The sequence below is a fragment of the Macaca fascicularis genome, chromosome 13 (genome assembly GCF_037993035.2).
Source record: "Macaca fascicularis isolate 582-1 chromosome 13, T2T-MFA8v1.1".
In the NCBI taxonomy this organism is placed as follows: Eukaryota; Metazoa; Chordata; class Mammalia; order Primates; family Cercopithecidae; genus Macaca; species Macaca fascicularis.
Window position 1 is genome coordinate 17,467,229 of NC_088387.1, and position 27,897 is coordinate 17,495,125.

The window sequence follows — 27,897 nt, forward strand, 5'->3', positions numbered from 1 at the left end:
CCCAGTGATAAGGGCTGCTGATGCTTCAGAAAGGTACCAGGGCTCAGTTTTAAGGCACTTGCCAAGAAGCTATGAGAAGTGCATTAAAATGCTGGCACATGAACAATGCTGGTTATTAGTGATTCACCAGGTACTTTACAGTTTTTTAAATGCATTCACTCAGACTGCCTCATTTAGTCCACACAGCAATTCTAACTCCCTTGGAAAGACCAGAGAACTACCATTTGATACCTTCCACTGCTTACTGCCAGCTCGTCTGTGCCAGGCATGGGGACAGCAAGGGAACCTCAGCCGCATCTTGCCAGTCAGTGCCTGCAGACGGGTCCTGGTCCCCCTCTTGCCATCAGAAGCTTCCTTGGCCAGACACAGTCATGCATGTTACTTACATTCTCATGTTTAATCTTTGCCACAGTCCATGAGGTAATACTGTACCAGAGGGGACTGGGGCCTGAGGTCACACAGGCAGTGCGTGGTGGGACTAGGACATGGTGTAGGACACTTGTGGTTCTTGCCCCAAAAACCAGATTTCAAGGCCAAAGGCAGGGCCAGGTGGAGGCTCCTAGAATGTGCCAGAGGGTGGCCTGCTAGAGCCTCAGCCAAGTTCTGCCTGGGGCATTAAGGGCCTTGATGGGGATATCATACCTGCAGTCTCAGGGAGCCCATCAGCGGCCTCCTCTCTCTGGGTTCCAGCTACGGCTTAGGGATCCCTGTCCTGCCTTTCACAACAGGCCAGGGGCCTTTGAGCATTTGGGAATCTACTCAAATGTCACGGGAACCTTCCTGCAATGGCTTCAGTGTTGCAGAATCAATGTTCTGCAGAAGAAAGTCACTCACTTTCTTATTTCCACACCCCTCTACCTCCTGAACAGTAGGAGGGGCCAGAGCCAAGGGCTGCAGGTGGATTTAAACCCAGTGGAGTTCATGATCTCATTTCTGTCTCAAGTAGTGTAGCTTGGATTCCTTATAGTTGTGAAAACTTTGAGTGTTTGTTTTTACTTCTTCTTAAAGCTCACATTTGGCTTTCCAAATTTCCTGGTGGCCTAAACTGCTTTCCCATTTTAATGCTTATTTTTGTATTTCCTCAGAGCAGGAGATATTTTTTTTTCAATGGTTGGGGCTGGCCCTCAACGTGGAGAAATATTTGATTACAGCGAGCCATTTAGAGCAAGTAGATTTCAAGCACAACTTTGGCAGATCCTTTTCTTATAAGCAAACACACACAGTCATATATAAATTTTCCAAAAGGCTGAACTGAAACTTGGAAGGACGTCTTAAGGAAAGATGGAGCTTAACAATAGGTTTTTAAAACCTGTTCTTCTCTAGAACATGAAGAGCTCCTTCATTTTTCAGAAAGTTTGTTAAGAACTAGAATATGAGAAGTGGGGTAACAACACCCAGACTGGAGTCCAGGAAGAAAGGGCTGACGCCAGGTTTGGAGAGGGAGGTTGAGCCTGGATGTTACCACACCAGATAGTGAGAAAACTTCCAGAGCCTCCTCAGGTCCGGCCAAAAGGAATCAGAAGGCTCCTGCTGGTCAAACTTGGGTCCCTCCTGGGACCGCTTGGGCTTCTTACAGCTACAATGGATTGGAATGCATCAACTAAGGTAAAATCCATGAATTCAAATGATACTTAAAATAAAAACTTCTTTGGTCACTTTTGGAGGATGATTATTATTTTGAAAACTGCTTTAAAAGAAAAAGAAGCTGGCAAAAAATGTGTTGTGGGGGCAAAGAGCTTCTCAAATACACACATACCGGAACACTACACTCCAGGTGGCACTCTTAAGTCCTACTACTCCTAGAACCCTTTGGGGACTTCAAGAAAGCCCCAGGGTCTGGGTCCTGCCCCAGAGAGTCTGCTTGAACAGGCAAGGGAGGCTGCGTTGTTGAGAGTTCCCCAGGCGGGGTGGCCAGGGCTGAGAAAGCCTGAGGCCAGCTCTCTGCTTCTACTCTCACCTCCAGTCCATGCACCGTGCAGTACCTTTCCTCCTGGGTTTGAGTCCCAGCTCTGCCTGGTGGGCAGGCCATTTAGCTTATCTGTGCCTCTGTGTCCCTGTCCATCAAATAGAGGAGGTGGGGGGTCTCACTGGCCCCTCTATCATCCGGCCCTTGTGATGGTTTGGTGGGCCTGTCTGGCACATGGTGAATGTTGGCTGTAGTAGCCATAACCATTTGGAATGGCACAGAGGGCAGGAAGGGACGTCGTTCCATGAGAAAGATACAGAGGAGGGAATGTCCAAGAGAGGCCTCTCTAAAGGATGGGAAATTCACTTTTGGAAAGGAGGGATGAGAGATCAGCTGGGTGGGTGAGATAACATTTAGAGGGCACAGACCCTTCTTATGAGTTGATTATAGCTTTGGTCACCAAGAAAAATGTACCTACACACACACACACACACACACACACACACACAATTTCTGCCTACAAATCTGGGAACTCATAGACCCCCAATGTCCGCCTGCAACTTCCCAGTTGAAGTCCATTGCCACCTCCAGGTTAAATAACTTTGCCATCAACGACTCTATTATTTTGGCAATATTGATCAAAACATTAAATGCACATACTGTTCAACTCAATAATTTCACTTGATGGAATCTGTCCTACAAATGATGCACATGAGCAAAACAACAAAGATAAAAGTTGTTTATTGCAGCCTGTTGATTACAGGAAAGCTAGGAAATGACCCCTTTATTCAGAGGGAACCAGTTAAATCAATTATGTCTACAAAGTGAAACACTCAGCAATCTTCAAAAAAATAAAAAATAAAAGAGAAAATTCTATATCCCAAAATGGAACAAGCTCCAAGAATTTGTAAAGGCACAGACCAGTGTACCCAGTGTGCTATGATTTGTGCAGAAAAAGAAGAAAATGCGTGCATGAGTGTGTGAGTGTCTGTGTATATGTGCATTTGTTGCGGGTGAACAGAATATTCCCAGAATGAGACCCAATCAGCCAGTCAGTGCCTTGGTCTCGGGGGAGCAGAACCTCTTGGCTTGCAGACAGTTTTGAATGTAGGACCATGTTCACATTTAAAATAACCCAAAACAAAAAATAAGTAAATTTAAAAAGAAAAGAAAGCTGCGTGGGCACTGGATGCTCACTGGAGAATTCTGACTGGGAAGAGATAAGGAGGACGGCCTTTGGGGAGAGTGGATCTGCTCACCCACACAGAGCAGCTGGAAGCCCCTCATGGGCAGGAGAGGGGCTGCTGCAGGGGCCGGGATCACACACAGAGGCTCTGAGACAGAGGCTGCCTGAGTAATGACGCCCTGGGAATGGTGAAGGATATGTCAAAAAGATGCATGGTCTCAGGTCTGTGTGGCCAGGGCTCTGGGCTGTGGCTGGGAGGTGCGGGTTTGGGGTGGGGCAGACAAGGAGCTGAGAAGCAGGGAGGAGTGCCAGGGTTGGGTACCTGGTGGCAGGTTTTTCTGCATAGCTAGGCATTGCGTCAGCATGGCAGGTTTCATGTACTGCCAACCCCAAATTCCTTTGCTTACTGCGTCTCTTCTTTTTTTTTTTTTTTTTGCTGGGTCATGATGAAAAATGTTTATTTTAGTGCAGATTGCTATCAAAAGTTTTACAGCTTTTTGCAGGAACAGGTTGTGTTAGTCCAGCTTTCGTGACAGCTTGGCCTCTCCTTTTCTTCCCTGGTACTCAGGTGACCACAGGCTTCATAAAGTCTCAAAAACTTCAGGCTGAGAGGAGGAGGCCCCAGTCAAGATGGGTGCGGCTCATGTCATCAGCAGAGAAGTGAGCCGGGATCTCCTGATCCCACCACGGGCCAGGCAGGCATGGGCTCTGTAAAGGACACACGCGGGCGTTGCCCACAGTGGGAACCTGGATACCCCGAAGGCTCCCTCTGCCACTATGATGTTTCAGGATGAAGGAAACGATTGCCCCTCGCATTCAGGTGTGCAGAGTGCATGCTGTTTAAGTCCAGGCTCTCTTGTTACTATACACCTCTCTCTCTTTTTAAAAATTGTGGTTAAATACATATAACAAAATCAACCATCTTAACCATTTTTCAGTGTACAGTTCAGTGGCATTCATGCTCATTCACACTGTCGTGCAAGCATCACCACCATCCATCGCCAGAGTGCTTTCTATCTTGCAGATCTGAAACTCTGCACCTGTTAAATAACAACTCCCAATTCTTCCCTCCCCACAGTCCCTGGCAACCACCATTCTGCTTTCTGTCCACTCTGGGTACCTGATGTGAATGGAATCATGCCGTGTTTGTCCTTTTGTGACTGCATTTCCTCACGTAGCATAATGTCCTCAAAGTTCATCTATGTTGTAGCATGTGTCAGAATGTCCTTCTTTTTCAAGGCTGAATAATATTCCATTGCATATGTGTGTCACGGCTGGTTTATCCACTCATCTGCTTATACACACTGGGCTTGCTTCCACCTTTGGCTATTGTGAATAATGCTGCTATGAACATGGGTGTTAAAATAGCTCTTTGATGCACACCCTTCAAATGAAAAAACAGCTGGGCGCAGTGGCTCACACCCGTAATCCCCAGCACTTTGGGAGGCCAAGGTGGGCATCACTTGAGCCCAAGGGTTCAAAAGCAGCCTGGGCAACATGGCAAAACCTTGTCTCTAAAAAAATGCAAACATTACCCAGACATGGTGGCACATGCCTGTAGTCCGAGCTTCTTGGGGGTCTGAGATGGGAAGACCACTTGAGCACGGGAGGTGGACAGCCTTGACTGTGCCACTGCACTCCAGCCTGGGTGACAGAGTGAGACCCTGTCTCACAAAAAAAAAAAAAAAAAAAAAAGGAAAAACAAGACAAGGCCTATCCTGGGGCTGTGCTTCAGACCCCATCAGGCAGTTGCCATACAAAATGCCTCAAGAGTCACAGCTCTGTCAAACAGATGTGCGCATGTTCCTGCCACTGTAGCATCCCTTGGGAGTTTGGTTCTGTTCATGCAAAATGAGTGGGAGTTTGGTTCTGAACACGCAGCACTAAGGGGACCTCACAAAGGACACCTTACAGCACGAGAACTCAAACAGGAAGGCAGAGTGTCACCTGGCTTGACCTCAGCTGGGAATGTGTGTGTGTGTGTGGCAACTCAAGTTTTTCGCTGCTCTGAGCATGTCGGTGACTGTGAAAGTCCCAAGTGTATTAATTTGGGGGTTACAAATACATCTTAGCAAAAGTGGGTGAATTTGCAAATACAGAATCCAGGAGTTATGAGGGTCCACTGTATTTTCAGTGTCAAAATTATCTTCCATCAAGTTGATAAAACCTCATTTACTCAATTAGGCCCTAATCAGGGTATATGGGGGTTTTTAGCGTTTTCCTGTTACACATGATGCTGCAGCAAATACCTTGTTGCAGAGAGCAGAATATATTCTCTCATGATAAACTGTTTCTGTGGAATGAGTTCCCCAACTGGCCTTACTGGTGAGAGGTATAGGCTCTCACCGGTAAGGGGATGTCGCTGCCCACGCCATTAGGCTCATCACATTCCCTACTAGGGACACGTACTTGACTTAGTCCTGACCAACGAGACAGAGGGAAAATCTTCCTGGTGCCTAAGAAGGGGGCACAGGGCACAATGGTCCCTTTCTTGCTCTGGCCATTACTGTGCAGTGGTGAACCTGAAGCCACGAAATGAAGGAGGAGAAAGATGAAAGGAGCCTGCAGCCCAGTCAACAACCGAGCTGCTGACCCAGATCCCACGACACGAGATAGTGCATTTCCCTTCTGTTAAGGCCAGTCCAAGCCAGCGGCAGCCCTTTCACAGCACTGCTGAGGAGCCCCGGGGATTCGAGTGTGTGCATGTCACTCATACCCCTCATCTTCTCTTCAAACACTCCATTGACTCCCATGACTCCCAGGCCAGACTTGGGACACCCACCCTCTGCCTTTATGCCAGGCTCCCCAAGCCTCCACCACATCCCCCAGTCCTGGGACTGGCAAACTATGAGTGAGACTCATTCATGGACTGCGACTCCATTTAGAGGATTATCAACCAGCCTTAAGAACTGGAGCCGACCGGGCATAATGGTGCACATCTGTAACCCCAGCCACCTTGGGAAGCTGAGGTGGGAGGATTGCTTGAGGCTAGGCATTTGAGGCCAGCCTAGGCAACAAATTGAGATCTTGTCTCTAGAAAACATTTCAAAAAATTAACCGAGCACACCTGTAGTCCTAGCTACTTGGGAGGCTGAGTGCGGGGAGGACCCTTTGAGCCCAGGAGTTCCAGGCTGCAGTGAGCTATACTTGTACCACTGCACTCCAGCCTGGGTGATGAGCAAGACTCTGCCCCCACTGCCCCCTCCGCAAAAAAAAAAAAAAAGAACTTAAGCAGACTAGGATATAAAGTAGAGGAGTGTATTTTGTACAGGAAAGGGAAATACTGTTTCCTGGATCTTTTGTTTCACTTACACACACACACGCCTGTAGTGTACCAGGGTGTGATGGAAATCTCTCTTTTTTTGTGGATGAGTTTGTGGGAGCCTTTGCTCCAGCGTGCCTTCCTTCCTGCCCGCCCCTGGACCACTCCTCCCCTTCACAGCACTGTCCCATGGGTAGGCCACAGCCCAGGACAGGCCCCAGCCTGGCGCCTGCAGCATCATCCCAGCGCCTGAGGGGCCATGCGGGGGCCTGGGTGGGAGTGGGAGTCGCTGAAGAAGGTGAAGGGAAATGTGGTGAGATGACAGGCCCGTTGTCAGGAAGAGTGGGAGGAGCCCTGGAGTGCCCTACCTCTGTGGGGCTGCAACGCCCTGTACCCCAGCTAGGGTCTTCCACACGCATGCTCCTACCTCAGTGCCACAGCTGGAGGCCAGGGACCCAGCCACGCTGTGCTGGGTGCTCCTGGGCAGGGCTCACCTGACTGCAAGTCTCCCTGTGGGTGGCTCAGAGACCCAGAGCCCACCTGGGTGCTGCTTACAGCTTATGAGGCAGTTCCCACCCCCGTGTCACTGGCCCTGCAGCCTCATGAAGCCTTCTGAGCAGCCATCCTTATCTCCTTTGTGCTTTGAATACGGGAGGATGCTGGCTCTAAAAGGCAGAGGGGCATCCTCAGTTACCCAGCAGGGGTGTGGCAGGCCTGTCTCCTGTACCCCAAGAGGACCCTGAAAACGAGTAGCATTGCATGGACGTTCCACACTCCGCAGTTCAACCTAGCACACTTCCAAACCCCGAGTCACTGCGTCCTGACTCATGGAAGGAGAATTTCTTTCTCTCTGGCTTTAAGGCTAGCAGGAAATTGCCAGCCCAGGCCCCTTAGGCCTCCAGTGAGGGCCGGGTCTCATCTCCCACTGGAGAACAGTGTTGGCGGGAACTTCCATCCAGCATTGGTGGGAACTCGTGTCCACAGCTGCTCCTGGCTGAGCGAGTCATATAAGGGGGTCCTAGGTACTCATAAGCACTCACAGAATGGGGCTGGCAGTGTGCCCGACCTCTCTGGGATGGGTCCAGAGTGGCAGGAAGCGCAGTCCGGGAGGGGCCCTGAGTCAGGGCCAGGCATCCCCATTCCTGCTTCCTCCTCCCCCAGCACCACGTCCGCCCATTCAGACTGACTGCCTTCACTTTTTATTGACCAAACGGTACAGATTTACAGATTTACAGTGTCATATAAAATTGACTAATTAGAACATTCTTTTCCATCCAAAGTCTAAAGCGCTCTTCCTTCTTGTCTCTTAAAGAAAAGGAAGGGGACAAAATTAAACACAGCATTTGGGGGGCGTATTTTCCCTTTTGTCTACCTGTGCACCTTAGGAAAGCACAGACACGCTGTAAAGCAGCAAGGGGAAGGCATCCTGCTCCCGCCACGGCCCCGTGGCTGGGCTTCCCCACGCTCCCTGGCCCCCCGCCCCAGTGTCCTCTTTCTCACTCTCCCTGTTTGGTCCCGTACATTGAGTAACTTCATGTTCCTACCCATGTTCCCCCCAGGAAGTTGCCTGATGATCCCCGGACTCAGGCTCAGGGGAAGTTCCCATGCTCTCCTTTCTCCTGAGGAGCCCACAGACATTTTGTGACGAGTAATGTACCTGCCCTTCATTAGGCACCAGGTCACTTAGTCCTAGTTGATTGATTGCCTGCTTGGCTCTCCCCAGCTGACCCCCAGTCTATGTATGACCAGACCCTGAAAGGCAGGGACCAGACCATGTCACCTCCTCCAGGAAGCCACCCTTGACTACCAAGCCCCCCACCCCAGCATACCTCCCCTAGGGTCACTCTCCACTTTCATTGTCTCTCTTTGTCTCTTCCCTGCCTCCTGCCGGGACTCTGAGCTCCTGGAGGCAGGACTGTGCCCTGAGGTCTCTGTCCCTGGGATACAGCACGGAGCCTGGCATAAAGCAAGTGCTTGGTACATGTCACTGACTCACTTGAGAAAGGAGGAGGGGGCTGCTGGACACACCACTCACTAGCTGCTCACAGCCTCAGCTTCCTGGGACAGATGCCCATGAAGGTGGCACCACCTGCTGCTTTCTGGGCCTTCCACTGTGGCCCGGCCACAGACTGGCATTCCTGCCAGGAGCCTGAACCAAATGGGGACAGACGTGTATTTGTTTCATCCTCACCTATTTCCTGCTCCATCACCTCCCAGGCCCCAGAAATTCTCCCAGTAGGGTAGGGAGCAACCTTCCCTCAGGATTGCCCGGGAAGGCTTTTCCCACCACCCTGCCTCCTCCCTCACCCCACCAGCACCCCTCGTCATCCTGAGATACTCCACCGCCCTGGTACATGGGACAGACCACTAACAATTGTGCTGTCAGAGAGGACGGTGCTCAAATAAATACACCTCCCCCTCCACATCTACCCCAATATCACTGGGGCAGAGAGAGAGTCCGGATGGGCCGTGCTGGGGGGAGGCTGGTGGGGGTATCTGTGAATAGTGCCGAGGTGAAAAAGCAAAGCTCAAAGAATCCAGCCTTCTTTGAAAGAGGTCTGAAGACTCTGGAGTCTCAGACCCATGATATTCGGCCCCTCTGGATGGGGAACCTACTGAGGCTGTACTCTGGGACCCCACTGGTATCTTCTAGAGACAGCTTGTGGCCAGGGGACAGAAAGTGGTGCCATGGGGAGCTAGTGCTGTGGAATGTGGTACAGGGTTGGCCCTGTCCAATGAGGTGGGCCCTGTGTGGGGCCTGAGCAGCCATCCATTCTGGCCGAGATGGGGGAGTCTGATTAGGTAGTGACTGAGGGACAGGCTGGTCTCTTCAGGAGGCAAGAGGGCCCGAGGCTAGGGGCTGGGATGGGAGAGGCAGGGGAGGGGCTGGAGAGGATGGGCAAGGCAGGGGAGGGGCTGGAAAGAGATGAGGGGGCAAAGGCCAGGGTCCTCGAGCTCCTCCCCACTAGGGCCCTTTGCCCTGAGTGTTATTAGTCTGGACAACACTCTAGGAGCCTCTCCTGACTCCCACAGATCTGCCCTGCCCAGGGGAAAGTTCTCCAGGGAGAAAGCTCCTGGGAATGGCGGAGAGAGCCAGCACTTCTACTGGCAAGGCTCCTTATCTGGGGCTCGCCCTGGGTCCAGTGGGTCAGACTGCCCAGGCCTCTCTGTTAGGCTCCATGCCAGCAGCCGGTGGCTCCTTCAGGGCAGCCGTCAATTCTGTGGACCCCTCCGGGTGGGCTGGCCTTCTGACAGTGTGCTTGGTTGTCTGTCTTGGCCGAGCGGAGAGAGGCCACTGGTTCAGGGACAGCTGCTCATGGTCCTGCTGGACGGCCAGAGAAAGACCCGGGCTGGAAGTTCAGACAGGGGCCGGCGTGGCCAGGGATGCGGGGCCAGGCTAGGTAGTTCCCCACGTCTCTCTGCTGTGTGGTGTGGGCTCCCTCGGTGACTGGGTGTTTGCTAGGTTCTGGCAGGGGAGGACTTGGAGGGAGGCTGGGATGTTAGGAGAGAAGTGGGGGAAAACTTCCTGCTGCCTTTTCCAGGTCTTGCCATTGTCTTTCCAGAATCATCAGCAGCAGCTGGAGATGAGGGTCCCAGTGCCCTTTCTTTAGGGTGACCACTGTCTCCCAGCACCCACACACTGGTCTGAGCACTGGCAAGGCAGGGACAGCTTCATCTACAGGTTTGAGCATCAGCCTCGTTGCCCTTCTGTGCCCGATTCTGGGGGTGGGCGGCAGGCACTGTGAGCACTTATTATTATTCTCTGGATTGTTCAGTGGCCCCTTTCTGTTCATCCAGCCTTCCAACGACTGTGTCAACAAGTCCCTGTATTGAATCCCCTCCGTGTGAAGCACCTATAATGGTTTCTGTTTCCTACTGGACCGTGACAGGCACAGCACCTTTACAGATTTGCTTGGCTGTTCTCCATTGCCCTCATTAAGCATCAGGCTCCATAGGCAGGGGCCATGTCTGTCTTGTTTGTTTTTGTATCGTCAGTGCTTGGCAGAGAGTAGGTGCTCAGCTTGAATGAATACTTGGGATTTAAGTGGGGGATTTAAGTCTTCCTTGTACCCTGACTTTATGTATTTGTTAACTTCCTGGTCCTAGGCAGCCCTAATCTGAACAAGAAAATGCGTCACCCATCAATCCAAGCCCTTCAAGAATGTCAAGATCCTCCTTGAGTCAGCTTGTCCCGACACCACCTGGCTCCCAGGGCCGCTGGGCAGCTGTGGTTGGCTGTGCAGCCCTTGCTTTTCACCTGTCTCCTGTCCTGGAGTGCCCGTTGCATCTTCAGTGTGATAGTTGCACCACTCCTTTAAGACAGGCTCATGCCTTACCTTATCCCCTCAATGACTGTCTTATTTTTGTCTGTCCCTAAGAGCAGAGCATGGGGCTAGAGTGGCAGTAGTGTTTCAATAAACACGTGTTGACTTACAATTGTTACTTATCTTACAGTAGGCTTTCTAATAAGAGGTCCGATGACCGCCAACGATAAAGTAGTATGGGCTGGCATTATGGAACACTCACTCACCATGTCCTGATACTTCCTGTGAAGTCCACATTCAAACCCCACAGCTGTCTTACAGGATCCTTATTTCTCTTTATTGTTACTCTTTCCATTGTTGATGAAACTGTGGCTCAGAGTGATTAAGTAACCTGCCCAGGGTCTCACAGCAATGAAGAAGCAGAGCCAGACTTTAGGCCCCATCCTGACTGACTCTATTTTACTGAACCTGAATACACCGTGGCCTCCCAGAGTAGGGCCTGGGCCTGGCCAAGGGGCAGGAAGGCCAAGGTGGCCACAGGCAGTGTGGGGAGGTTCACATCCAACTCCTGCCCCATGGCCCTTCTCATCTTCTCTCCTGGGAGGCCTTGCTCTTTCCCAGCCCAAGGCCTTCCCTTTCCTCATGTCCTCCCGTCCTTGTCTTCCAGGGGACATCCTTGGCCATTATTCCAATGGGACCCCATGGTCCCGTGGACACAGTGGTTGGTGGCTCCCATGTCCTGCAGGAGAACAGAAGAGAAGGGTGCTGCCCTGTGGGAGCTGGACCAAGGATAGGGAGAGGCCATGTGGCAGTGAGGGGAGTGAAGGGAGGGACAGAGACAAAAAGGCTAAAGCGTGAAAAGAGAATTATAAAATAAACTGGGGTAAACTGAATTAACTTTGCTGCTCCTGGAATTATAGAGAACTGACAGGGGAGCAGAGGAAAGCAAGGGAGATGATTTTTCCTCTTGGAAAACTCAACTTCTAAGGCACAGTTAGAAGGAAGAGGAAGATTCCTGCCCTAAGGTCAGGCCTAAGAGGAGTCCTGATTTCTTCTCCCAGCCCCACCTAGTCACTTTCAGTGCACGCGGAGTTGGCCCTAGGGGATTCCCAGGGGGCCCCTGGCTTCTGTGAGTTTCAAACAGGCTCTTCCATATAAACAGAGTAGAAGCAGCAGCAGGTTGGAACGGAAGTGATACTGGCCATTTGGGTGAGACATACAATACACTTGCTGAGCTGGAAGAGCTCAGGATGAACTTCTAAGGGCTCAGAGGATTTCCCTCTGACTGACATGCTGGTGAGTTAAGCAGCTAAAAGGAAAACATCCAACATCAAACAAAGAGTTTGCATGGTCTCCCCTTTTAACTTTCGGAACCTCTAGAAATCGTAGCTGTTTGTTTTAAACTCGTCAAAAATCTCGTAAGTCAACTAGTGACAAGGTTGACAGTTAAAATAATTTATTGGAGTCATATTCATAAAGCATGTCCTTGTTCACAGTCACCTGGGTGAGCTTGCAGCTTCCACCCTTAAGCTTATAAAAAAGCCGATGAGTCACCTCCATCAAACAGGTAATGGCATGGTCAGTCCCCAGCACCCACAGACAGCTGGCCCCAGAGCTGGGCAGGGGTGTGAGCCGCACCCACCCCAGGCTCTCCCAAGGCACACACACTTGCTGCATGAAGGAGAGAGTTCTCATCTTAAAATTCATCCATTCAAACCTTTTTTGCACTCGTAGATTATGTTTCAAAATTAATATTGTCTTTAAGAAATCTAAATTCACCAGTAAACTACATAAAACACGAACTTTACTGATGAAGTTTCAGCAGTCACTAGTGGGGACGTAAAACGCAGAAGTTACTCTCCAGCCACTCTGGAAAATTGTTTGTCGGGGTTTCTTAATACTTAACTACACCACCCAGCAATCATACAGGGGCATTTTCCTGGAGAACTGAGCATTCCCCCCACACAAAAGCCTGCACACAAGTTTTCACAGCAGCCAAGAACTGGAAACAGGCAAACTGTTTCTCAATAGGCGGATGGTTAAACAAATGACGGCAAAGCCAGACCACGGAACGCTACTCAGGAGCAAGAAGGAAGGAGCTATTGACATAGGCCACAGCTTGGATGGTGCTCAAGAGCATTAGGCTGAGTGGAAGACGCCAACCTCAAAGACCCGTGTACTGTGTGGTTCCATTTATTTATGTAACTTTCTGGAAATAACAATTCAGGGGTTTGTTCAGGAGGGGTTGAGGGAGGGCAGCGTAGGGGGTGCACTCTGAAAGGGTAGCACGAGGGAGCTCTTTGGGGTGAGTGGCAGCCCTGTACCTTGATGCAGTGGTGATTCCCTGAATCTACATATGTGAGAAAAGTGGAGCCCCAAAGTACCAAAGGCAGTTTTCGGGCTCTGATACTGTACTACCATTAGGAAAGATGCAGCTACTGGGGGAAGCTGCGGACGGGGACAGGAGGCCTCTCTGAATTATCTTTGCAACTTCCTATGAATCTATAATTACTACAAAATAAGTTTTAAAATGTGAACTGGCAAAGACTTGAAAATAAACATTTTAGGCAATTATCCATGAGAGCAAGCTCAGGAGAGGAGAGGTGGAAGAGAAACTGCAGACTCCCCAGGGCCTGGCCCATCCCTGTCTGTCATCACCAAGAAATACGGGACCCGGCCTGGCCAGCAGGGTGGCTCAGGGTCTAGGGAAGTTGAGAGAGGAGCCAGGGCCTTGTGTGAGCGCATCTGACTATGCTTTCCTGGCACATCTGGCCTCTTGTTCATATGGAAAGTCTGTAGCACGGGTCTGCTCTCAGGTCCTTGGGGTATCTCGTCAGCAGCAGCTGGAAGAAAAGGTCCTCCCTGGGCTGCCCCCACCGTGGACAGCATCAGAATTCCATTATTTGATTTAGAGTTGTCCCTTTGCTGGCCTGATTTTACAACTCACTCTCTGTACTAACACCCTTAGAAAAACAGGCCTGTTCGTGAGGTCTTAGGCCCTGAGACAGAATTTGCTGGGCCCCCAAGGCCTGGTGCTCTGGGATCAGCCCCAGTGGGCAGCAGCAACTGCACCCCCAGGAGACCAAAGCAGAAGAGGGGCCTGTGCTAGGCTGTTTCTGCACTCGTCTCTCTAGCCAGCACGTCTTCTGTTCAATGGGATCAGAATCATCCACCCACCTCAACATTGTCTCTCTCTCCCATCTACCTCGCCATTCCTCACCCCAGATATAAGGCCCATGTGATTCTAGTTTCGTGCTAGGAAGGCTTATTTAAGGGAAAACCAGGTACAGAACAGCAGGTACAGAATAACCCCATTAAATAGGTGTGTACACATATACGAGTATGTGCGCACATATGGATCATATTTATTTCTGAACTTTCTCAATTTTCAATAATGAATAGGATTACTCCTGAATTAAAAATAAATGAAGTTACCATGAGGAAACATCAGACAAGACCAAATTAAAAGACATCGTACAAAAATAACTAATCAGAAGGCAGAGGGGATCATGGCAGATGGAAGGCAGGACTGGATTGCAGTTCCAGACAGAGCAGCATGCGAAGGCTTGCATTGTGAATTTTAGCTACAGATCAACCGCAAGAACAGACCAGCAATCCTGAGAGGACCCACAGACCCTCTGAAGGAAGCAGACTGCTCTTGCAGGACCCGGGAGACACCCCAAATACTGTGAGTGCCCCAAGTGAGGAATTAGGAAAGGGAGACCCTCCTCTTCCAAACACATCCCTCCACTGGAGAAGCTGAAGGTCTGTTTGCAGGAGAAGTTTCCAACTTCACCTGGAGCTGAGTCAAGTTGGAGAGCTGAGCAAAATACGGGGGTAGAGGAAGCAGCAGAAAGGCCCTGGGAGCTCACTGGGTCCCCAAGCAGCCCAATCCTGCCTGGCACCACAGGGATTCATCAGGAGGGTGGCCAGAGGAGCAGGAGGTAAAACTCCACAGGGAGAAGGACTTCTCTAGCTGAACTTTGTAACAATTTGAATGGGGAGAGATGCCTCCTGGCCAGAACTCAGAAGACCTGGTCAGAACTCAGGAGAGGTCACAAATTGAGTGTGCAGACTTTACAGGCAGGGGAAGAACTAAAGCCCTTTACTCTTGCTTTGGGAGGAGGATAGCCTTGGGCAAGTTTTCAAAGCCATCCTGCCCTCTGCCTGGAAACAGACTTGGGGCTGTTGTGAGGGACACAGTGGGAGTGGAACCGGCCATTTGGTTTGTGTGGGAGCTGGGTGAGGCCTGTGATTGCCAACTTTCCCCCATTTCCCTGACAATCTGCATGACTCAGCAGAGGCAGCCATAATCTTCCTAGGTGCACAACTCCCGTAACTTGGGAATCTCACCTCCACCCCTCACAGCAGCCACAGCAAAACTCATCCAAGGAGAGTCTGAGCTCAGACATGCCTAGCCCTGTCCCCATCTGATGGTCCTTCCCTATCCACTCTAGTGGAAGACAAAGGGCATATAATCTTGGGAGTTCTAGGGCTCCACCCACCACTGGTCCATCTCCATACTACTACAGCTGTTGCTTTCTGGAAAGTGCCACCTCCTGGCAGGGGGCCAACCAGCACAAAAATAGACCATTAAACCACCAAAGCTAAGGACCCTCACAGAGTCCACTGCACCCTCTGCCACCTCCACCAGAACAGGCACTGGTATCCATGGCTGAGAGACCCACAGACGGTCCACATCACAGGACTCTGTGCAGACAATCCGGAGTACCAGCCCGGAGCCAGGTAAATTCGCTGGGTGGCTGGATCCAGAAGAGAGACAACAATCACTGCAGTTCGGCTTACAGGAAGCCACATCCATAGGAAAGGGGGAAGAGTACTGCATCAAGGGAACACCTTGTAGAACAAAAGAATCTGAACAACAGCCTTTAGCCCTAGACCTTCCCTCTGACAGAGCCTACCCAAACGAGAAGGAACCAGAAAACCAGCCCTGGTAATATGACAAAACAAGGCTCTTCAATACCCCCCATAATCACACTAGTTCACCAATAATGGATCCAAACCAAGAAGAAATCCCTGATTCACCTGAAAAAGAATTCAAGAGATTAGTTATTAAGCTAAACAGGGAGGGACCAGAAAAAGGCGAAGCCCAATGCAAAGGAAGTCCAAAAAATGATACAAGTGGAGGGAGAAATATTCATGGAAATAGATAGCTTAAAGAAAAAACAGTCAAAAATTCAGGAAACTTTGGACACAATTTTAGAAATGTGAAATGCTCTGGGAAGTCTCAGCAATAGAATTTAACAAGTGGAAGAAAGAAATTCAGAGCTCAAAGACAAGGTCTTTGAATTATTAACCCAATCCAATGAAGACAAAGAAAAAAAAAAAGAGAAAATATGAGCAAAGCCTCCAAGAAGTCTGGGATTATGTTAAACAACCAAGCCTAAGAATAATTGGTGTACCTGAGGAAGAAGAGAATTCTAAAAGCCTGGAAAACATATCTGGAGTAATAATCAAGGGAAATTTTCCCAGATTTGTGAGAGACCTAGACAGCCAAATACAAGAAGCACAAAGAACACCTGGGAAATTCATCACAAAAAGATCTTTGCCTAGGCACATTGTCGTCGGGTTATCCAAAGCTAAGACGAAGGAAAGGCTCTTAAGAGTTATGAGACAAAAGCACCAGGTAATCTATAAAGGAAAAGCTATCAGATTAGCAGCAGATTTCTCAGCAGAAACCCTATAACCTAGAAGGGACTGGGGACCTATCTTCAGCTTCCTCAAACAAAACAATTATCAGCCAAGAATTTTATATCCAGTGAAACTAAGTATCGTATATGAAGGAAAGATACAGTCATTTTCAGACAAACAAATGCTGACAGAATTTGCCATTACCAAACGACCACTACAACAACTGCTAAAAGGAGCTCTAACTCTTGAAACAAATCCTGGAAACGCATCAAAATGGAACCTCTTTAAAGCATAAATCACACAGGACCTATAAAACAAAAATACAAGTTAAAAAGCAAAAGCAAAACCAAAGTAGACAGGCAACAAAGAGCATGATGAATGCAATGGTACCTCACATTTCAATACTAACATTGAATGTAAATGGCCTAAATGTTCCACTTTAAAGACACAAAACCACAGAATGGATAAGAACTCGCCAACAAACTATCTGCTGCCTTCAGGAGACTCACCTAACACATAAGGACTCACATAAACTTAAAGTAAAAGGGTGGGAAAAGGCACTTCATGCAAATGGACACCAAAAGTGAGCAGGGGCAGCTCTTCTTATATCAAACAAACTTTAAAGTAACATCAGTTAAAAGAGATAAAGAGAGACAGTATATAATGGTAAAAGGCCTTGTCCAACAGAAAAGTATCACAATCCTAAACATATATGTACCTAACACTGGAGCTCCCAAATTTATAAAATAATTACTAATAGACCTAAGAAATGAGATAGACAGCAACACAATAATAGTGGGGGACTTCAATACTCCACCGACAGCACTAGACAGGCCATTGTAACAGAAAGTCAATGAAGAAACAATGGATTTAAACTATACCTTGGAACAAATGGACTTAACAGAAACAAAACAGGAGATATTACAATTGACGGAACATTTCATCCAACAACCACAGAATACACATTCTATTCAACAGCACACGGAACTTTCTCCAAGATAGACCATATGATAGGTCATAAAATGAGACTTGATAAATTTAAGAAAACTGAAATTATATCAAGCACTCTCTCAGACCACAGTAGAATAAAACTGGAAATCAACTCCAAAAGGAACTTTCAAAACCATTCAAATACATGGAAATTAAATAACCTGCTTCTGAAAGCATTGAGTCAAAAATAAAATCAAGATGGAAATTAAAAAATTCTTCAAACTGAATGACAATAATGACACAACTTATCAAAACCTCTGGTATATAGCAAAGGCAGTGTTAAGAGGAAAGTTCATAGCCCTAAACACCTACATCAAAAAGTCTGAAAGAGCACAGATAGACAATCTAAGGTCATACCTCAAGGAACTAGAGAAACAAGAACAAGCCAAACCCAAACCCAGCAGAAGAAAGGAAATAACCGAGATCAGAGCAGAGCTAAATGAAATTGAAACAAACAAACAAACAAAAAACCCATAAAAGATAAATGAAATAAAAAGCTGGTTATTTGAAAAGATAAATAAAATTAATAGACCATTAGCAAGATTAACCAAAGAAAGAAGAGAGAAAATCCAAATAACCTCACTAAGAAACAAAACAGGAGATATTACAACTGACACCACTGAAATACAAAAGATCATTCAAGGCTATTAGGAATACCTTTATGCACAAAAAACTAGAAAACTTAGACGAGATGGATAAATGCCTAGAAAAATAGAACCCTCCTAGCTTAAATCAGGAAGAAGTAGTACACTAAACAGATCAATAACAAGCTGCAAGATTGAAACAGTAATTTAAAAATCACTGACAAAAAAAAGTCCAAGAACAGATGGATTCACAGCAGAATTCTACCAGACATTCAAGGAAGAATTGATATCAATCCTTTTGACATTATTCCACATGATAGAGAACAAAGGAACCCTCCCTAATTCATTCTATGAAGCCAGCATCACCCTAATATCAAAACCACGAAAGGACATAACCAAAAAAGAAAACTACAGACTGATATCTTTGATGAACATAGATGCTAAAATCCTTAACAAAATACTAGCTAACTGAATCCAACAACATACCAAAAAGATAATCCACCATGATCAAGTGGGTTTCATACCAGAGATGCAAGGATGGTTTAACATACGCAAGTCAATAAATGTGATACACCACATAAACAGAATTTAAAACAAAAATCACATGATCATTTCAATAGATGCAGAAAAAGCATTCGACAAAATCCAGCATCCCTTTATGGTCAAAACTCTCAGCAAAATCGGCATACAAGGGACATACCTTAATGTAATAAAAGCCATCTATGACACACCCACAGCCAACATAATACCGAATGGGGAAAAGTTGAAAGCATTCCCTCTGAGAACTGGAACAAGATAAGGACGCCCACTCTCACCACTCCTCTTCAACATAATACTGGAAGTCCTAGCCAGAGAAATCAGACAAGAGAAAGAAATACAGGGCATGCAAATCAGTAAAGAGGAAGTCAAACTGTCACTGTTTGCTGACGATAAGATCATTTAACTTGAAAACCCTAAAGACTCTTCCAGAAAGCTCCTAGAACTGATAAAGAATTCAGCAAAAGTTTCTGGATACAAGATTAATGTACACAAATCACTAGCTTTTCTATATACCAACAGCAACCAAGCAGAGAATCAAATCAAGAGCTCAACCCCTTTCATGATAGCTGCAAATAAAAATAATAATAATAATAATAATAATAATATACTTAGGAATATAACTAACAAAGGAGTTGAAAGACCTCTACAAGGAAAACTACAAAACACTGCTGAAAGAAATCAGACGACACAAACAAATGGAAACAAATCCCATGCTCATGGATGGGTAGAATCAATATTGTGAAAATAACCATACTGCCAAAAGCAATCTACAAATTAAATGCAATCCCCATCAGAATACCACCATCATTCTTCACAGAATCAGAAAAAACAATTCTAAAATTCATAGAACCAAAAAAGAGCCAGCATAGCCAAAGCAAGACTAAGCAAAAAACAACAACAAAAAAAAATATGGAGGCATGACACTACCTGATTTCAAACTATATTCTAAGGCCATAGTTACCAAAACAGCATGGTACTGGTATAAAAACAGGCACATAGATCAATGGAACAGAATAGAGAACCCAGAAATAAACCCAAATACTTAACAGCCAACTGATCTTGGACAAAGCAAACAAAAACATAATATGGGGAAAGGACATCTTTTTCAACAAATGGTGCTGGGATAATTGGCTACTCACATGTAGGAGATTGAAACTGGATCCTCGTCTCTCACCTTATACAAAAATCAACTCAAGATGGATTAAGGACTTAAACTTAAGACCTGAAACTACAAAAATTCTAGAAGATAACACTGGAAAAACCCTTCTAGATACTGGCTTAGGCAAGGATTTCATGACCAAGAACCCAAGAGCAAATGCAATACAAACAAAGATAGATAGCTGGGACCTAATTAAACTACAGAGCTTCTGCACAGCAAAAGGAACAGACAGCAGAGTAAACAGATAACCCACAGAGTGGGAGAAAATCTTCACAATCTATACATCTGACAAAGGACTAATATTCAGAATCTACAATGAAGTCAAACTAATCAGTAAGAAAAAAACAAAAAATGCCATCAAAAAGTGGGCCAAGGACATGAATAGACAATTCTCAAAAGAAGATACACAAATGGGGAACAGACATGAAAAAATGCTCAACATCACTAATGATCAGGGAAATGCAAATCAAAACCACAATGTGATACCACCTCACTCCTGCAAGAATGGCCATAATCAAAAAAATCAAAAAACAACAGATGTTGGTGTGGATGTGGTGAACAGGGAATACTTCTACCCTTCTGGTGGGAATGTAAACTAGTACATCCACTATGGAAAACAGTGTGGAGTTTCCTTAAAGAACTAAAAGTAGAATACCATTTGATCTAGCAACCCCACTACTGGGTATCTACCCAGAGGAAAAGAAGTCATTATTCAAGAAAGATACTTGCACACACATGTTTATAGCAGCACAATTCACAATTCCAAAATTGTGGAACCAACCCAAATGCCCATCAATCAATGGGTGGATAAAGAAACTGTGAGAGAGAGATATATATATATGGTTACAAATACGGTGCAGTGTACACAAGGATGATGAGTGCACCAAAATCTTACAAATCACCACTAAAGAACTTACTCATGTAACTAAATACCACCTGTACCCCAATAACTTATGGAAAAATAAATTTTTCAAAAGCAAAAAACAACAACAACAACAACAACAACAACTAATCAGTACTCTTCAGAAGTGGCAAGGTAAGGACCCAGGTTGTCCCAGATTAAAGGAGATGAAGGAGATATGACAACTAAGTGCCATGTGGGATCCTGGCCAGGATCCTGGATCAGAAAAAGGACATCAGTGAGGAAATTAGCAAAACTGAAGTAAGGTTTATAGAGTACTTGATAGCACAGTATCACTGTTTCCTGATTTCAAGAGTTGTACCATGGAAGATGCAGGCATTAGGGGCAGCTGAGGGAAGAGTACACAGAACTTTCTGTACTATTATTGCAGCTTTACTGTAAATCTCACATTACTTAACAATACAAGTAAATGAAGACAATTGGGCCAATGTCAATTTTGATTGTCATTGAGCCCCTCACCCCCCACAACACGTAAGGCCTCAGAGCCCAACATGAGCATGCACTTTGCTCTCCCAGGAGTTTCACTGGCAGGAGCAGGGCAGGTGGAGCCACCACGACCTCTCACAGTTCTCACCCTGGGAGCGATCCTGATTCCGGAAACACCGTGCATCTAGCCTGCTTCCAGGACTTCTCCCCTGGCCTCTAGGCCTTTCCCTCTCTTTCCCCCCAGCCTATGAATGCCTGTTCTTTGAGGTCCAACTCTTGGTGGCAGGCCTGGATCCCTCCCTGGCCTGGAGAGTTCAGAAGGTCCCTCCTTGCTGAGGCTACCATCCAACTGTTGGGGGGGAGATGCTCACAGTCTCTCCCCAGCAGACAGGAAATCACCAGGAGGCAGTGCCCTGTCACCAGGGGCTTGCAGGACTGACATAAACCACAGGCTCAATAAAAAGAGGCAGAGTCAACCAGTACCCTGGCCGCCCATGTGGCTGCTCCAAGGTGAGGGGCACACCCAGGGCCTGGCACATAGGACTCATCAGAGCAAGGTTATGTCATCAGTCTGGCAGGATGCCCACGCTGTGCTGGGGATGGTAGCCTTGGCAGAAACCTGCCTCTTAGGTGGAGTTTCAACTGGAGCCACTCAGATGCTAGGCCCACCCTACCTGGTTCTCTTTCTGGTTGCCATCAATGGTCACCCATTAGCCAGTTTGCCTAAAAGTGGCTCGATCAGGCCCAACTTTGCAGGCAGATAACGAGAGTGAGAAGGGCCGGTCACGTCCGATTTAAAAGTAGATCCACTTTCTATCTTTTCCTCCCTGCTCAGAGACAGCACTGCCAAATTCAGGGCAGGTAAGAAAATACCACCCACAAGCTAGATATTTCAGAAGGTGCTGGAAAAACAAAACACACTCTTTTGCCCTGATTGGACCCCAGACTTCAGTGTGCTCCTCCATGAAGAGGATGTGGTACCAGCCAGTTCAGAGGGGACTTGTGCAGTGTGGAACACTGCATATGCACAGCTCTGCAGATGGGAGCAGGCAGGCTTCCCAGGGATCAGGGCCACGACTCAGCCGTAGGGCGCCCCAGAGAGTAATACAGTGACAGGTTCTCATTTGCAACCAGGGTGCCTCACACGACTGTTTTATGGCAGATGCTGTCATAGTTACCTTGTGTGGGGGACCCCACAAAAGTCAAAGTTCAAAGTCAGCAGACATGACAATTAAGAAAACCTGCTCCCAGAGGGAAACACAGTCTCCCCACTTCAAATCAGAAAGGCACAAATAGTTGGACAAAAGAAGCCATGTAATTATAATTCATTTCCAACATTTTCCTGGGAATCCTGAGTATTTTAGCAACGTCCCCCCAGGCCTCCACACCCAAGTGGGTTTTGTTTTGGAGGGCGGAACCCCCCTGGCGGCATCAGACGGGGCGCAGAGTGGGATCTGTGTCTTGAGTACAGCTGCACCCCGCTGTGCGCCCGGTGGGAGACTCGCAGCCACCGCAGCCCCTGCGCTCGGTCCCCCTTGTCTCAGCGCGGTCTGGTCTGGGGCCGAGGCCGGTTTCCCCCTTCCTTTCTCTCTGCAGGTGGCCGGGGGGCCGCACTCACCAGCTCCGGCAGGAAGAAGGCGAAAGGGATGGTGAGGAGCAGCGCGATCCCCGAGGGCACATCGGACGGGGCGTAGCTGGTGACCGGCGGGTCGGGCGAGGCCATGCTGTCAGCCCCTGCTGGGCACTCCCGGCAGCTCGCCCGAGCGCAGCCCGTCAAATATCACCTCCTGCGCGACACACCCATCGGACGTCGTCTGGGAGGGGAAAAAAAAGTTCCAGCCGAGCAGGTCCTTCCACTCGCTGAAGCCAACAGATCCTCAGTGAGCGGGCCAGCGGCATCGAACGGCCCTGCCTGGCCGGCGGGGGACACAGCGCTGGTGCAGGAGGGAGCAGAGCGGGAGTCTCTTTCTAGACCTTTCCAACTAAGGAATCTTTGACTCCTAGGGCCTGTTACTCTAGGGGATGCCAGCGACAGTCACTCCCCTGGGCCCAGAGTGTAGGCTCAGGCTGCTTGGCTATGAGGGCTGTGTACTGAGGACCAGCAATGAGCCATGCTATCTGCAGACAGCCCGGGTGCCCACCACGGCCTGCACGTGGCTGTTTTGCCCTTTTCCAAGTGAGGAGACTGAGAATCAGTGAGGTCAACTCAAGGCCACAGAGCTGGTTACTAACAATGCTGGATCTTGCCCAGCTCCCTCCCTTTCCACTCTTGGTGGCAGCTCTCGGTCGCCAGCCTCCCCTGGGAGGAGCAGCCCTCCCTTCCAGCTCATGCCCCTGGGACTTGGTGTTTCCTTCTTTCTCTGGATCCCTTTCCATGGTCCTCCACTGCTCTTTTCCTCATGGCGCAGATGGAGGAAGGCCCCCACTCTCTGGGAGAGGACCACAGCAGCAGGCACCAGAGAAGGGCTGGGCTGGCTGGCTGCTGCCTCTGGCGGACAACCTCCTTCCTTCCCTGACCTTCCTTCCAGCCAGTGCCTTGCCCCTAAATGGGCTTGGGGCCAAGAAGTTTCTTCCTGACTCCCAGGCAAGTAGGGGAGCTGACTGCAGGGCTGTGACCCAGAAGCAAGCAACTCCTTTCACACCAAATACAAGTCCCAAAGGCTGAACCATTTCCCCTCCGCCTTTGAATTGGCGAACCTTCATTTTCCCAACCTGCCCTGAAAGAGTGTACTCAGGATGCTGGGGATTGGGGTCCCTTCTTCCTGCCCCCAGCTGCTCCCTGGTATGGAGAGCATGTGGGGAAGATTGTGTGAGGGCTGGATTAATTAGAAGAGCCCGTGTCCTGATCTCATTAGCAGAAATGGGGAATTCCAGGTCCTGTCCTCAGGGCCACAGGTGGGGAGATCAGCCAGCTCAGCCTTTGCCTCGTCTGGGGAGAGCCCAGGGAGAGAGGAGTTTGGACAAATGAAGCTAAGAGCAAAGGCATTGCAAAGAAAGGCAATGAACCCCCCAGTGGATCTCAAACCAGACTGAGCATCCCTTTTCTCCAGGCTATGGAAACTAGGAAGTAAGGGAGACGCTAATCCCACCTGCCAACCGCAGTCTCACCTACGCCACCTTGTTTACAGGACTAATCCAAGCAAAGCAGGGATTTCTCCATGAATCCCACATCTTGCCACCTCTCTTAAAGGTTGCAAATAAGCACTGTGCCATTCTTACGGGCTGTAGGATACCTTTGACTTGCCCATGGACAACATGGCATAGTAGGAAAAGCTTAAGAAGGAAAACAACCTTCTTAGGCTCATATCTATGAAATGGAGATAATAATACAACCCATAACCCCTTAGTCTCAAGTTGAGAGGCCTTGAGCCACCTCCACCTTCTGAAGCAATTAGCATATTAAGAAATGAAGATATGCCTTGGTCCTCCGGCTAAAGACCAGGGTTTTCATTTTCCTCCTCTGCTGTGCACTTCTTGTGACTGTGTCTATCTTCGGGACCAAGGCAATGTGGGTGTCGGGGTTTGGGGCGGGGGGGCGGGGGGAGGGGGGGGGAGAGAGAGAGAGAGAGAGAGAGAGAGAGAGAGAGAGAGACAAAGGTAACAATTATTCCCCCCATGCTTTTAGGATCATGGTTCCTCTGGTCAGAGACAAAGGTTCCCCTTTCTCAGAGTTCCAGGTACCTGCCTGGCTGCTACTTCCATTGCCACCATCACTGTCACTTGATTGCCCAGGGGCTGAGGAAGGAAAGAATAAACAAACAAACAAAACACAGAGATTTTCTACACTCCCTCTGACTCTTTGGGGCCCCCTTTCCCATTCCTCAGACCAGAAACAGGGCTTCTTTTGGAGACGTCTTTGTCCGCATCCTGCGTACAGTTCTGGGTTTCAGGTGGTCTCTGACCCCGGCTGAGAGGTACCAGAGGAAAGAAAATGGGAAACTCACCAACAGCTTAGTAGTGTTTTGAATTCTGGTTTCCTTCCAAAATATTCCTGCTTTTTTTTTCTAGAATCCTCAGTTAGCTTCTCCATGCATTCTGTCCAGGGCTGTTAATTGCATTTAGTGAAAGGAAGAGAAGGAGTATCCTTCTCTACTTGACCAGAGCCCAACTTGCAACATCCTGCTTAACTCTTCAAGCACTTTTCACTACCCAAGATTTCCCTGATTTACTAATTTGCCTATTGTTTGTCTCCCTGCCCTGCCCCTCTCCAGGATGTGGGCTTAAGGAGAGCCAAAACTTTGCTCATGTGGTGAACCACAACCATATCCACCATCTTGAATACCGTCTGGTACACAAAAGGTACTCAATAAATGGTTTTGAATAAATGTTTTTGAATGATTGAAACAGTCATGAAAACAGTCATAAAGACTTTGAAGACAACTGCTTATCTCTTTTTTTGACTCCTCTTTATTAAACTCTTTTCCCACTAAGAAATTGCTTTATCATTTTTCAGAAACAATTTACTAGTTCCATGAAAAGGAAGAGACAGGCCAGAAGAAATTCAGAGATACTTGGGGGAAAGAATAGACAGTTGTATCCATTGGGATTCTTTCAATAACAAATGTTAAAAAAAACCCATTCCAACTGGCTTTAGTGATGAAAGGAACTTATTACCTTAGGAAATGAGAGGTTGAGAGGTAATAATGGTTTCCGGTGAGACTTCATCCAGTGACTTGAACAATGACACTCAAGGTGGAGGTGATGTTACCAAGAGACAAGTATATGGAGGCTGGGTAGCAGAAACACCAGATGTCCACTACAGTAGCCTCCCCCTGTAGGAGCAGAGCTCTCCCCTTTTCTGCTGCAAGAACACACATGTCCACTGGTTCTGGCCTGCTAGACACAACTAGATTGCAACTATTATTTCTACAGATCAAGGTCTCTTTAACTCTCAGATGGGGTAGACTCAGGAAGACCCTGTGATTAATGTTCATAGCCATGAGGCAGAACTGAGTCTGGTTTCTTGTGTCCCTGGAGTTGGGCAAGTACCGAACAGCTGCCAGGAAAAAGGAAGGACTCAATGGGATAATGTCTGGGTCATCCAGAGATTCCTACCTGGAGAAGAGCTCAGAAAGCATGGAGACCTTTTTATTCCCCAAAATGGTCTCTTCGAAAGGACAAAGTTCTGCAAAGTTAATCTTTTCTGGCAAAGTCAGATGCAAATGAGCAGGTTAAGGTCCAGTCTGTCTTACAGAGTATCAGAAAAGGGCTAAATGACAGACACACTATCAAAGTCCCAAGTGTGAGCCGTACTCCATGAATGATTTTTTATATTGCTGCACACAGACCTGCACGCCTCATTCAGTATCAGCCATCACTGAGCAGAACATCCTCAACCTCCATTTTCCTGCCTATGAGACAATATAGCCCATAGCCGTTCACTTGCCATTCACTTACTATTTTTTTGAGACAGGGTTTCCCTGTCGCCCAGGCTGGAGTGCAGTGGGATGATCACAGCTCACTGCAGGCTCAACCTCCTCAGCTCAAGTAATCCTCCAACTCTGTCTCCCGAGTAGCTGGAACTACAGACCTGCGCCACCATATCCGGCTAATTTTTGGATTTTTGTAGAGATGGGGTCTCATCATGTTGCCTAGGCTAGTCTTGCATGCCAGGGCTCAAGCACCCTGACTGCCTTGGCCTCCCAAAGGTGTGAGCAACTGTGCCTGGCCCATTCACTTATCTTTATACCCATCCCTCTTTATCCAAATTGACTTGGTTACTGCATTCAAATATCAGAATTCAGAGAGCAAGTTTGAGTGTTGAGGGATACAGTGTTATGAAATCCATGTGTCCTTGAGTTTCAGGTAGTAAATGTGGCAGTTCAAATAGTGAGGGATTCATCTGAAAATGTATTTAAATCTAACTGGTCCCCAACAACAGAAAGTGGCGTTGGGAGAGGGAGAGTGAGGATAGGAAGGAACACCCGTACACTTACCATTGACTTCGTGCCTGCCACAGGGCCACTAACAGCCCTGGCCATAGTACTGTTGGAATTATTTTTTGTGTTTGGGTGATTACTGTCCACCTCATGTATTGTAAGGACAGAGATCTTGCCAGGATTGTTGTCACTCTATCTTCAAAGCCCAATGCTGTGCCTGGAGCATGGCAGGTGCTCAACACTTATTAAGTAAATGAGGAATGGACAATCGTAACACTTAGATGCAAAGTGCCCTAAGTAAGGTTCTTTCTCTGCCTCTTTGTTTTGAGGAAACAGATCACAGCAGCTAGGTGACAGCTGTCTTTGATCACCTCCACACCCCAAGAAAGCCTTCCAATTTAGAATGCTTCACACAAGAGGAAGCTGAGGCAGTTCACAGCAAAGGATATCCTATAATGCTGCAAATTGAAAAAGCCCTCAACTGGCAGAGGACACTGCTGGCTTCCTCTGTTAAACTGATAGTTTCCCAACTGCTACTGGGTTGGCAAGTCAAACTTGCTCCATTTGTACACAGGGTTATGTATTTCAACTGGTTTTATGTGAGTTGCTCTGGCCTTGCATATGAGATCCTAAAAACATTGAAGACAGACTCTACCTGCTCTTTAATATCTGCCTTTGACCCTAGACTTTCATTCCAAGCACCCAGGCAAGCGAGTTGCAACATTTTTCACCTCTGCAGACCTGACGGATATGACACTCAACCAATTAAGAGGTGGGGAGGGTGGGGAGGAGTGGGCCACATAGTTTACAGTTCAGACACCCCGCCCTGCCTGCCCTCCCATGGTTCGGGTGCGGTGAGTCCCCCTGGCCTCACAGGTGGGCACCACATGTGTGGTCACTCGGCAAAGGTCTGCTGGTGACCCTGCTGCTGCCCGCCCCCCACAACTTACTATTAATTCTGTGAGTTGCCGAAGTCATTCTCCTTGACACAGACCCATGAAGACTCATTTCCAGGATGTTTTTGGCTCCCTGACAACCTTTTCCTGTTTTGGAAGCCAGTAAGTGGCATTTAAAGTCACAGAGATTTTGTTGTTTAAAAAAAAGAAAAAGATTCCACTGACTGAAG

The 27,897-nt window shown here is 47.9% G+C and overlaps 1 protein-coding gene across 2 annotated transcripts in view; it reads right to left on the reverse strand.

Annotated features, from left to right (window-relative positions):
* Positions 1–22,641, reverse strand: part of MALL (mal, T cell differentiation protein like) — a 32,434-nt gene extending 9,793 nt beyond the window's left edge. For both annotated transcript variants that reach the window (XM_045368876.3, XM_005575245.5), the window contains exon 1: positions 22,511–22,641. In XM_045368876.3, the coding sequence (XP_045224811.1) occupies positions 22,511–22,615 (105 nt within the window). In that variant the 5' untranslated portion in view covers positions 22,616–22,641. The remainder of the gene's footprint in view (positions 1–22,510) is intronic.
* Positions 22,642–27,897: the final 5,256 nt, after the last annotated feature.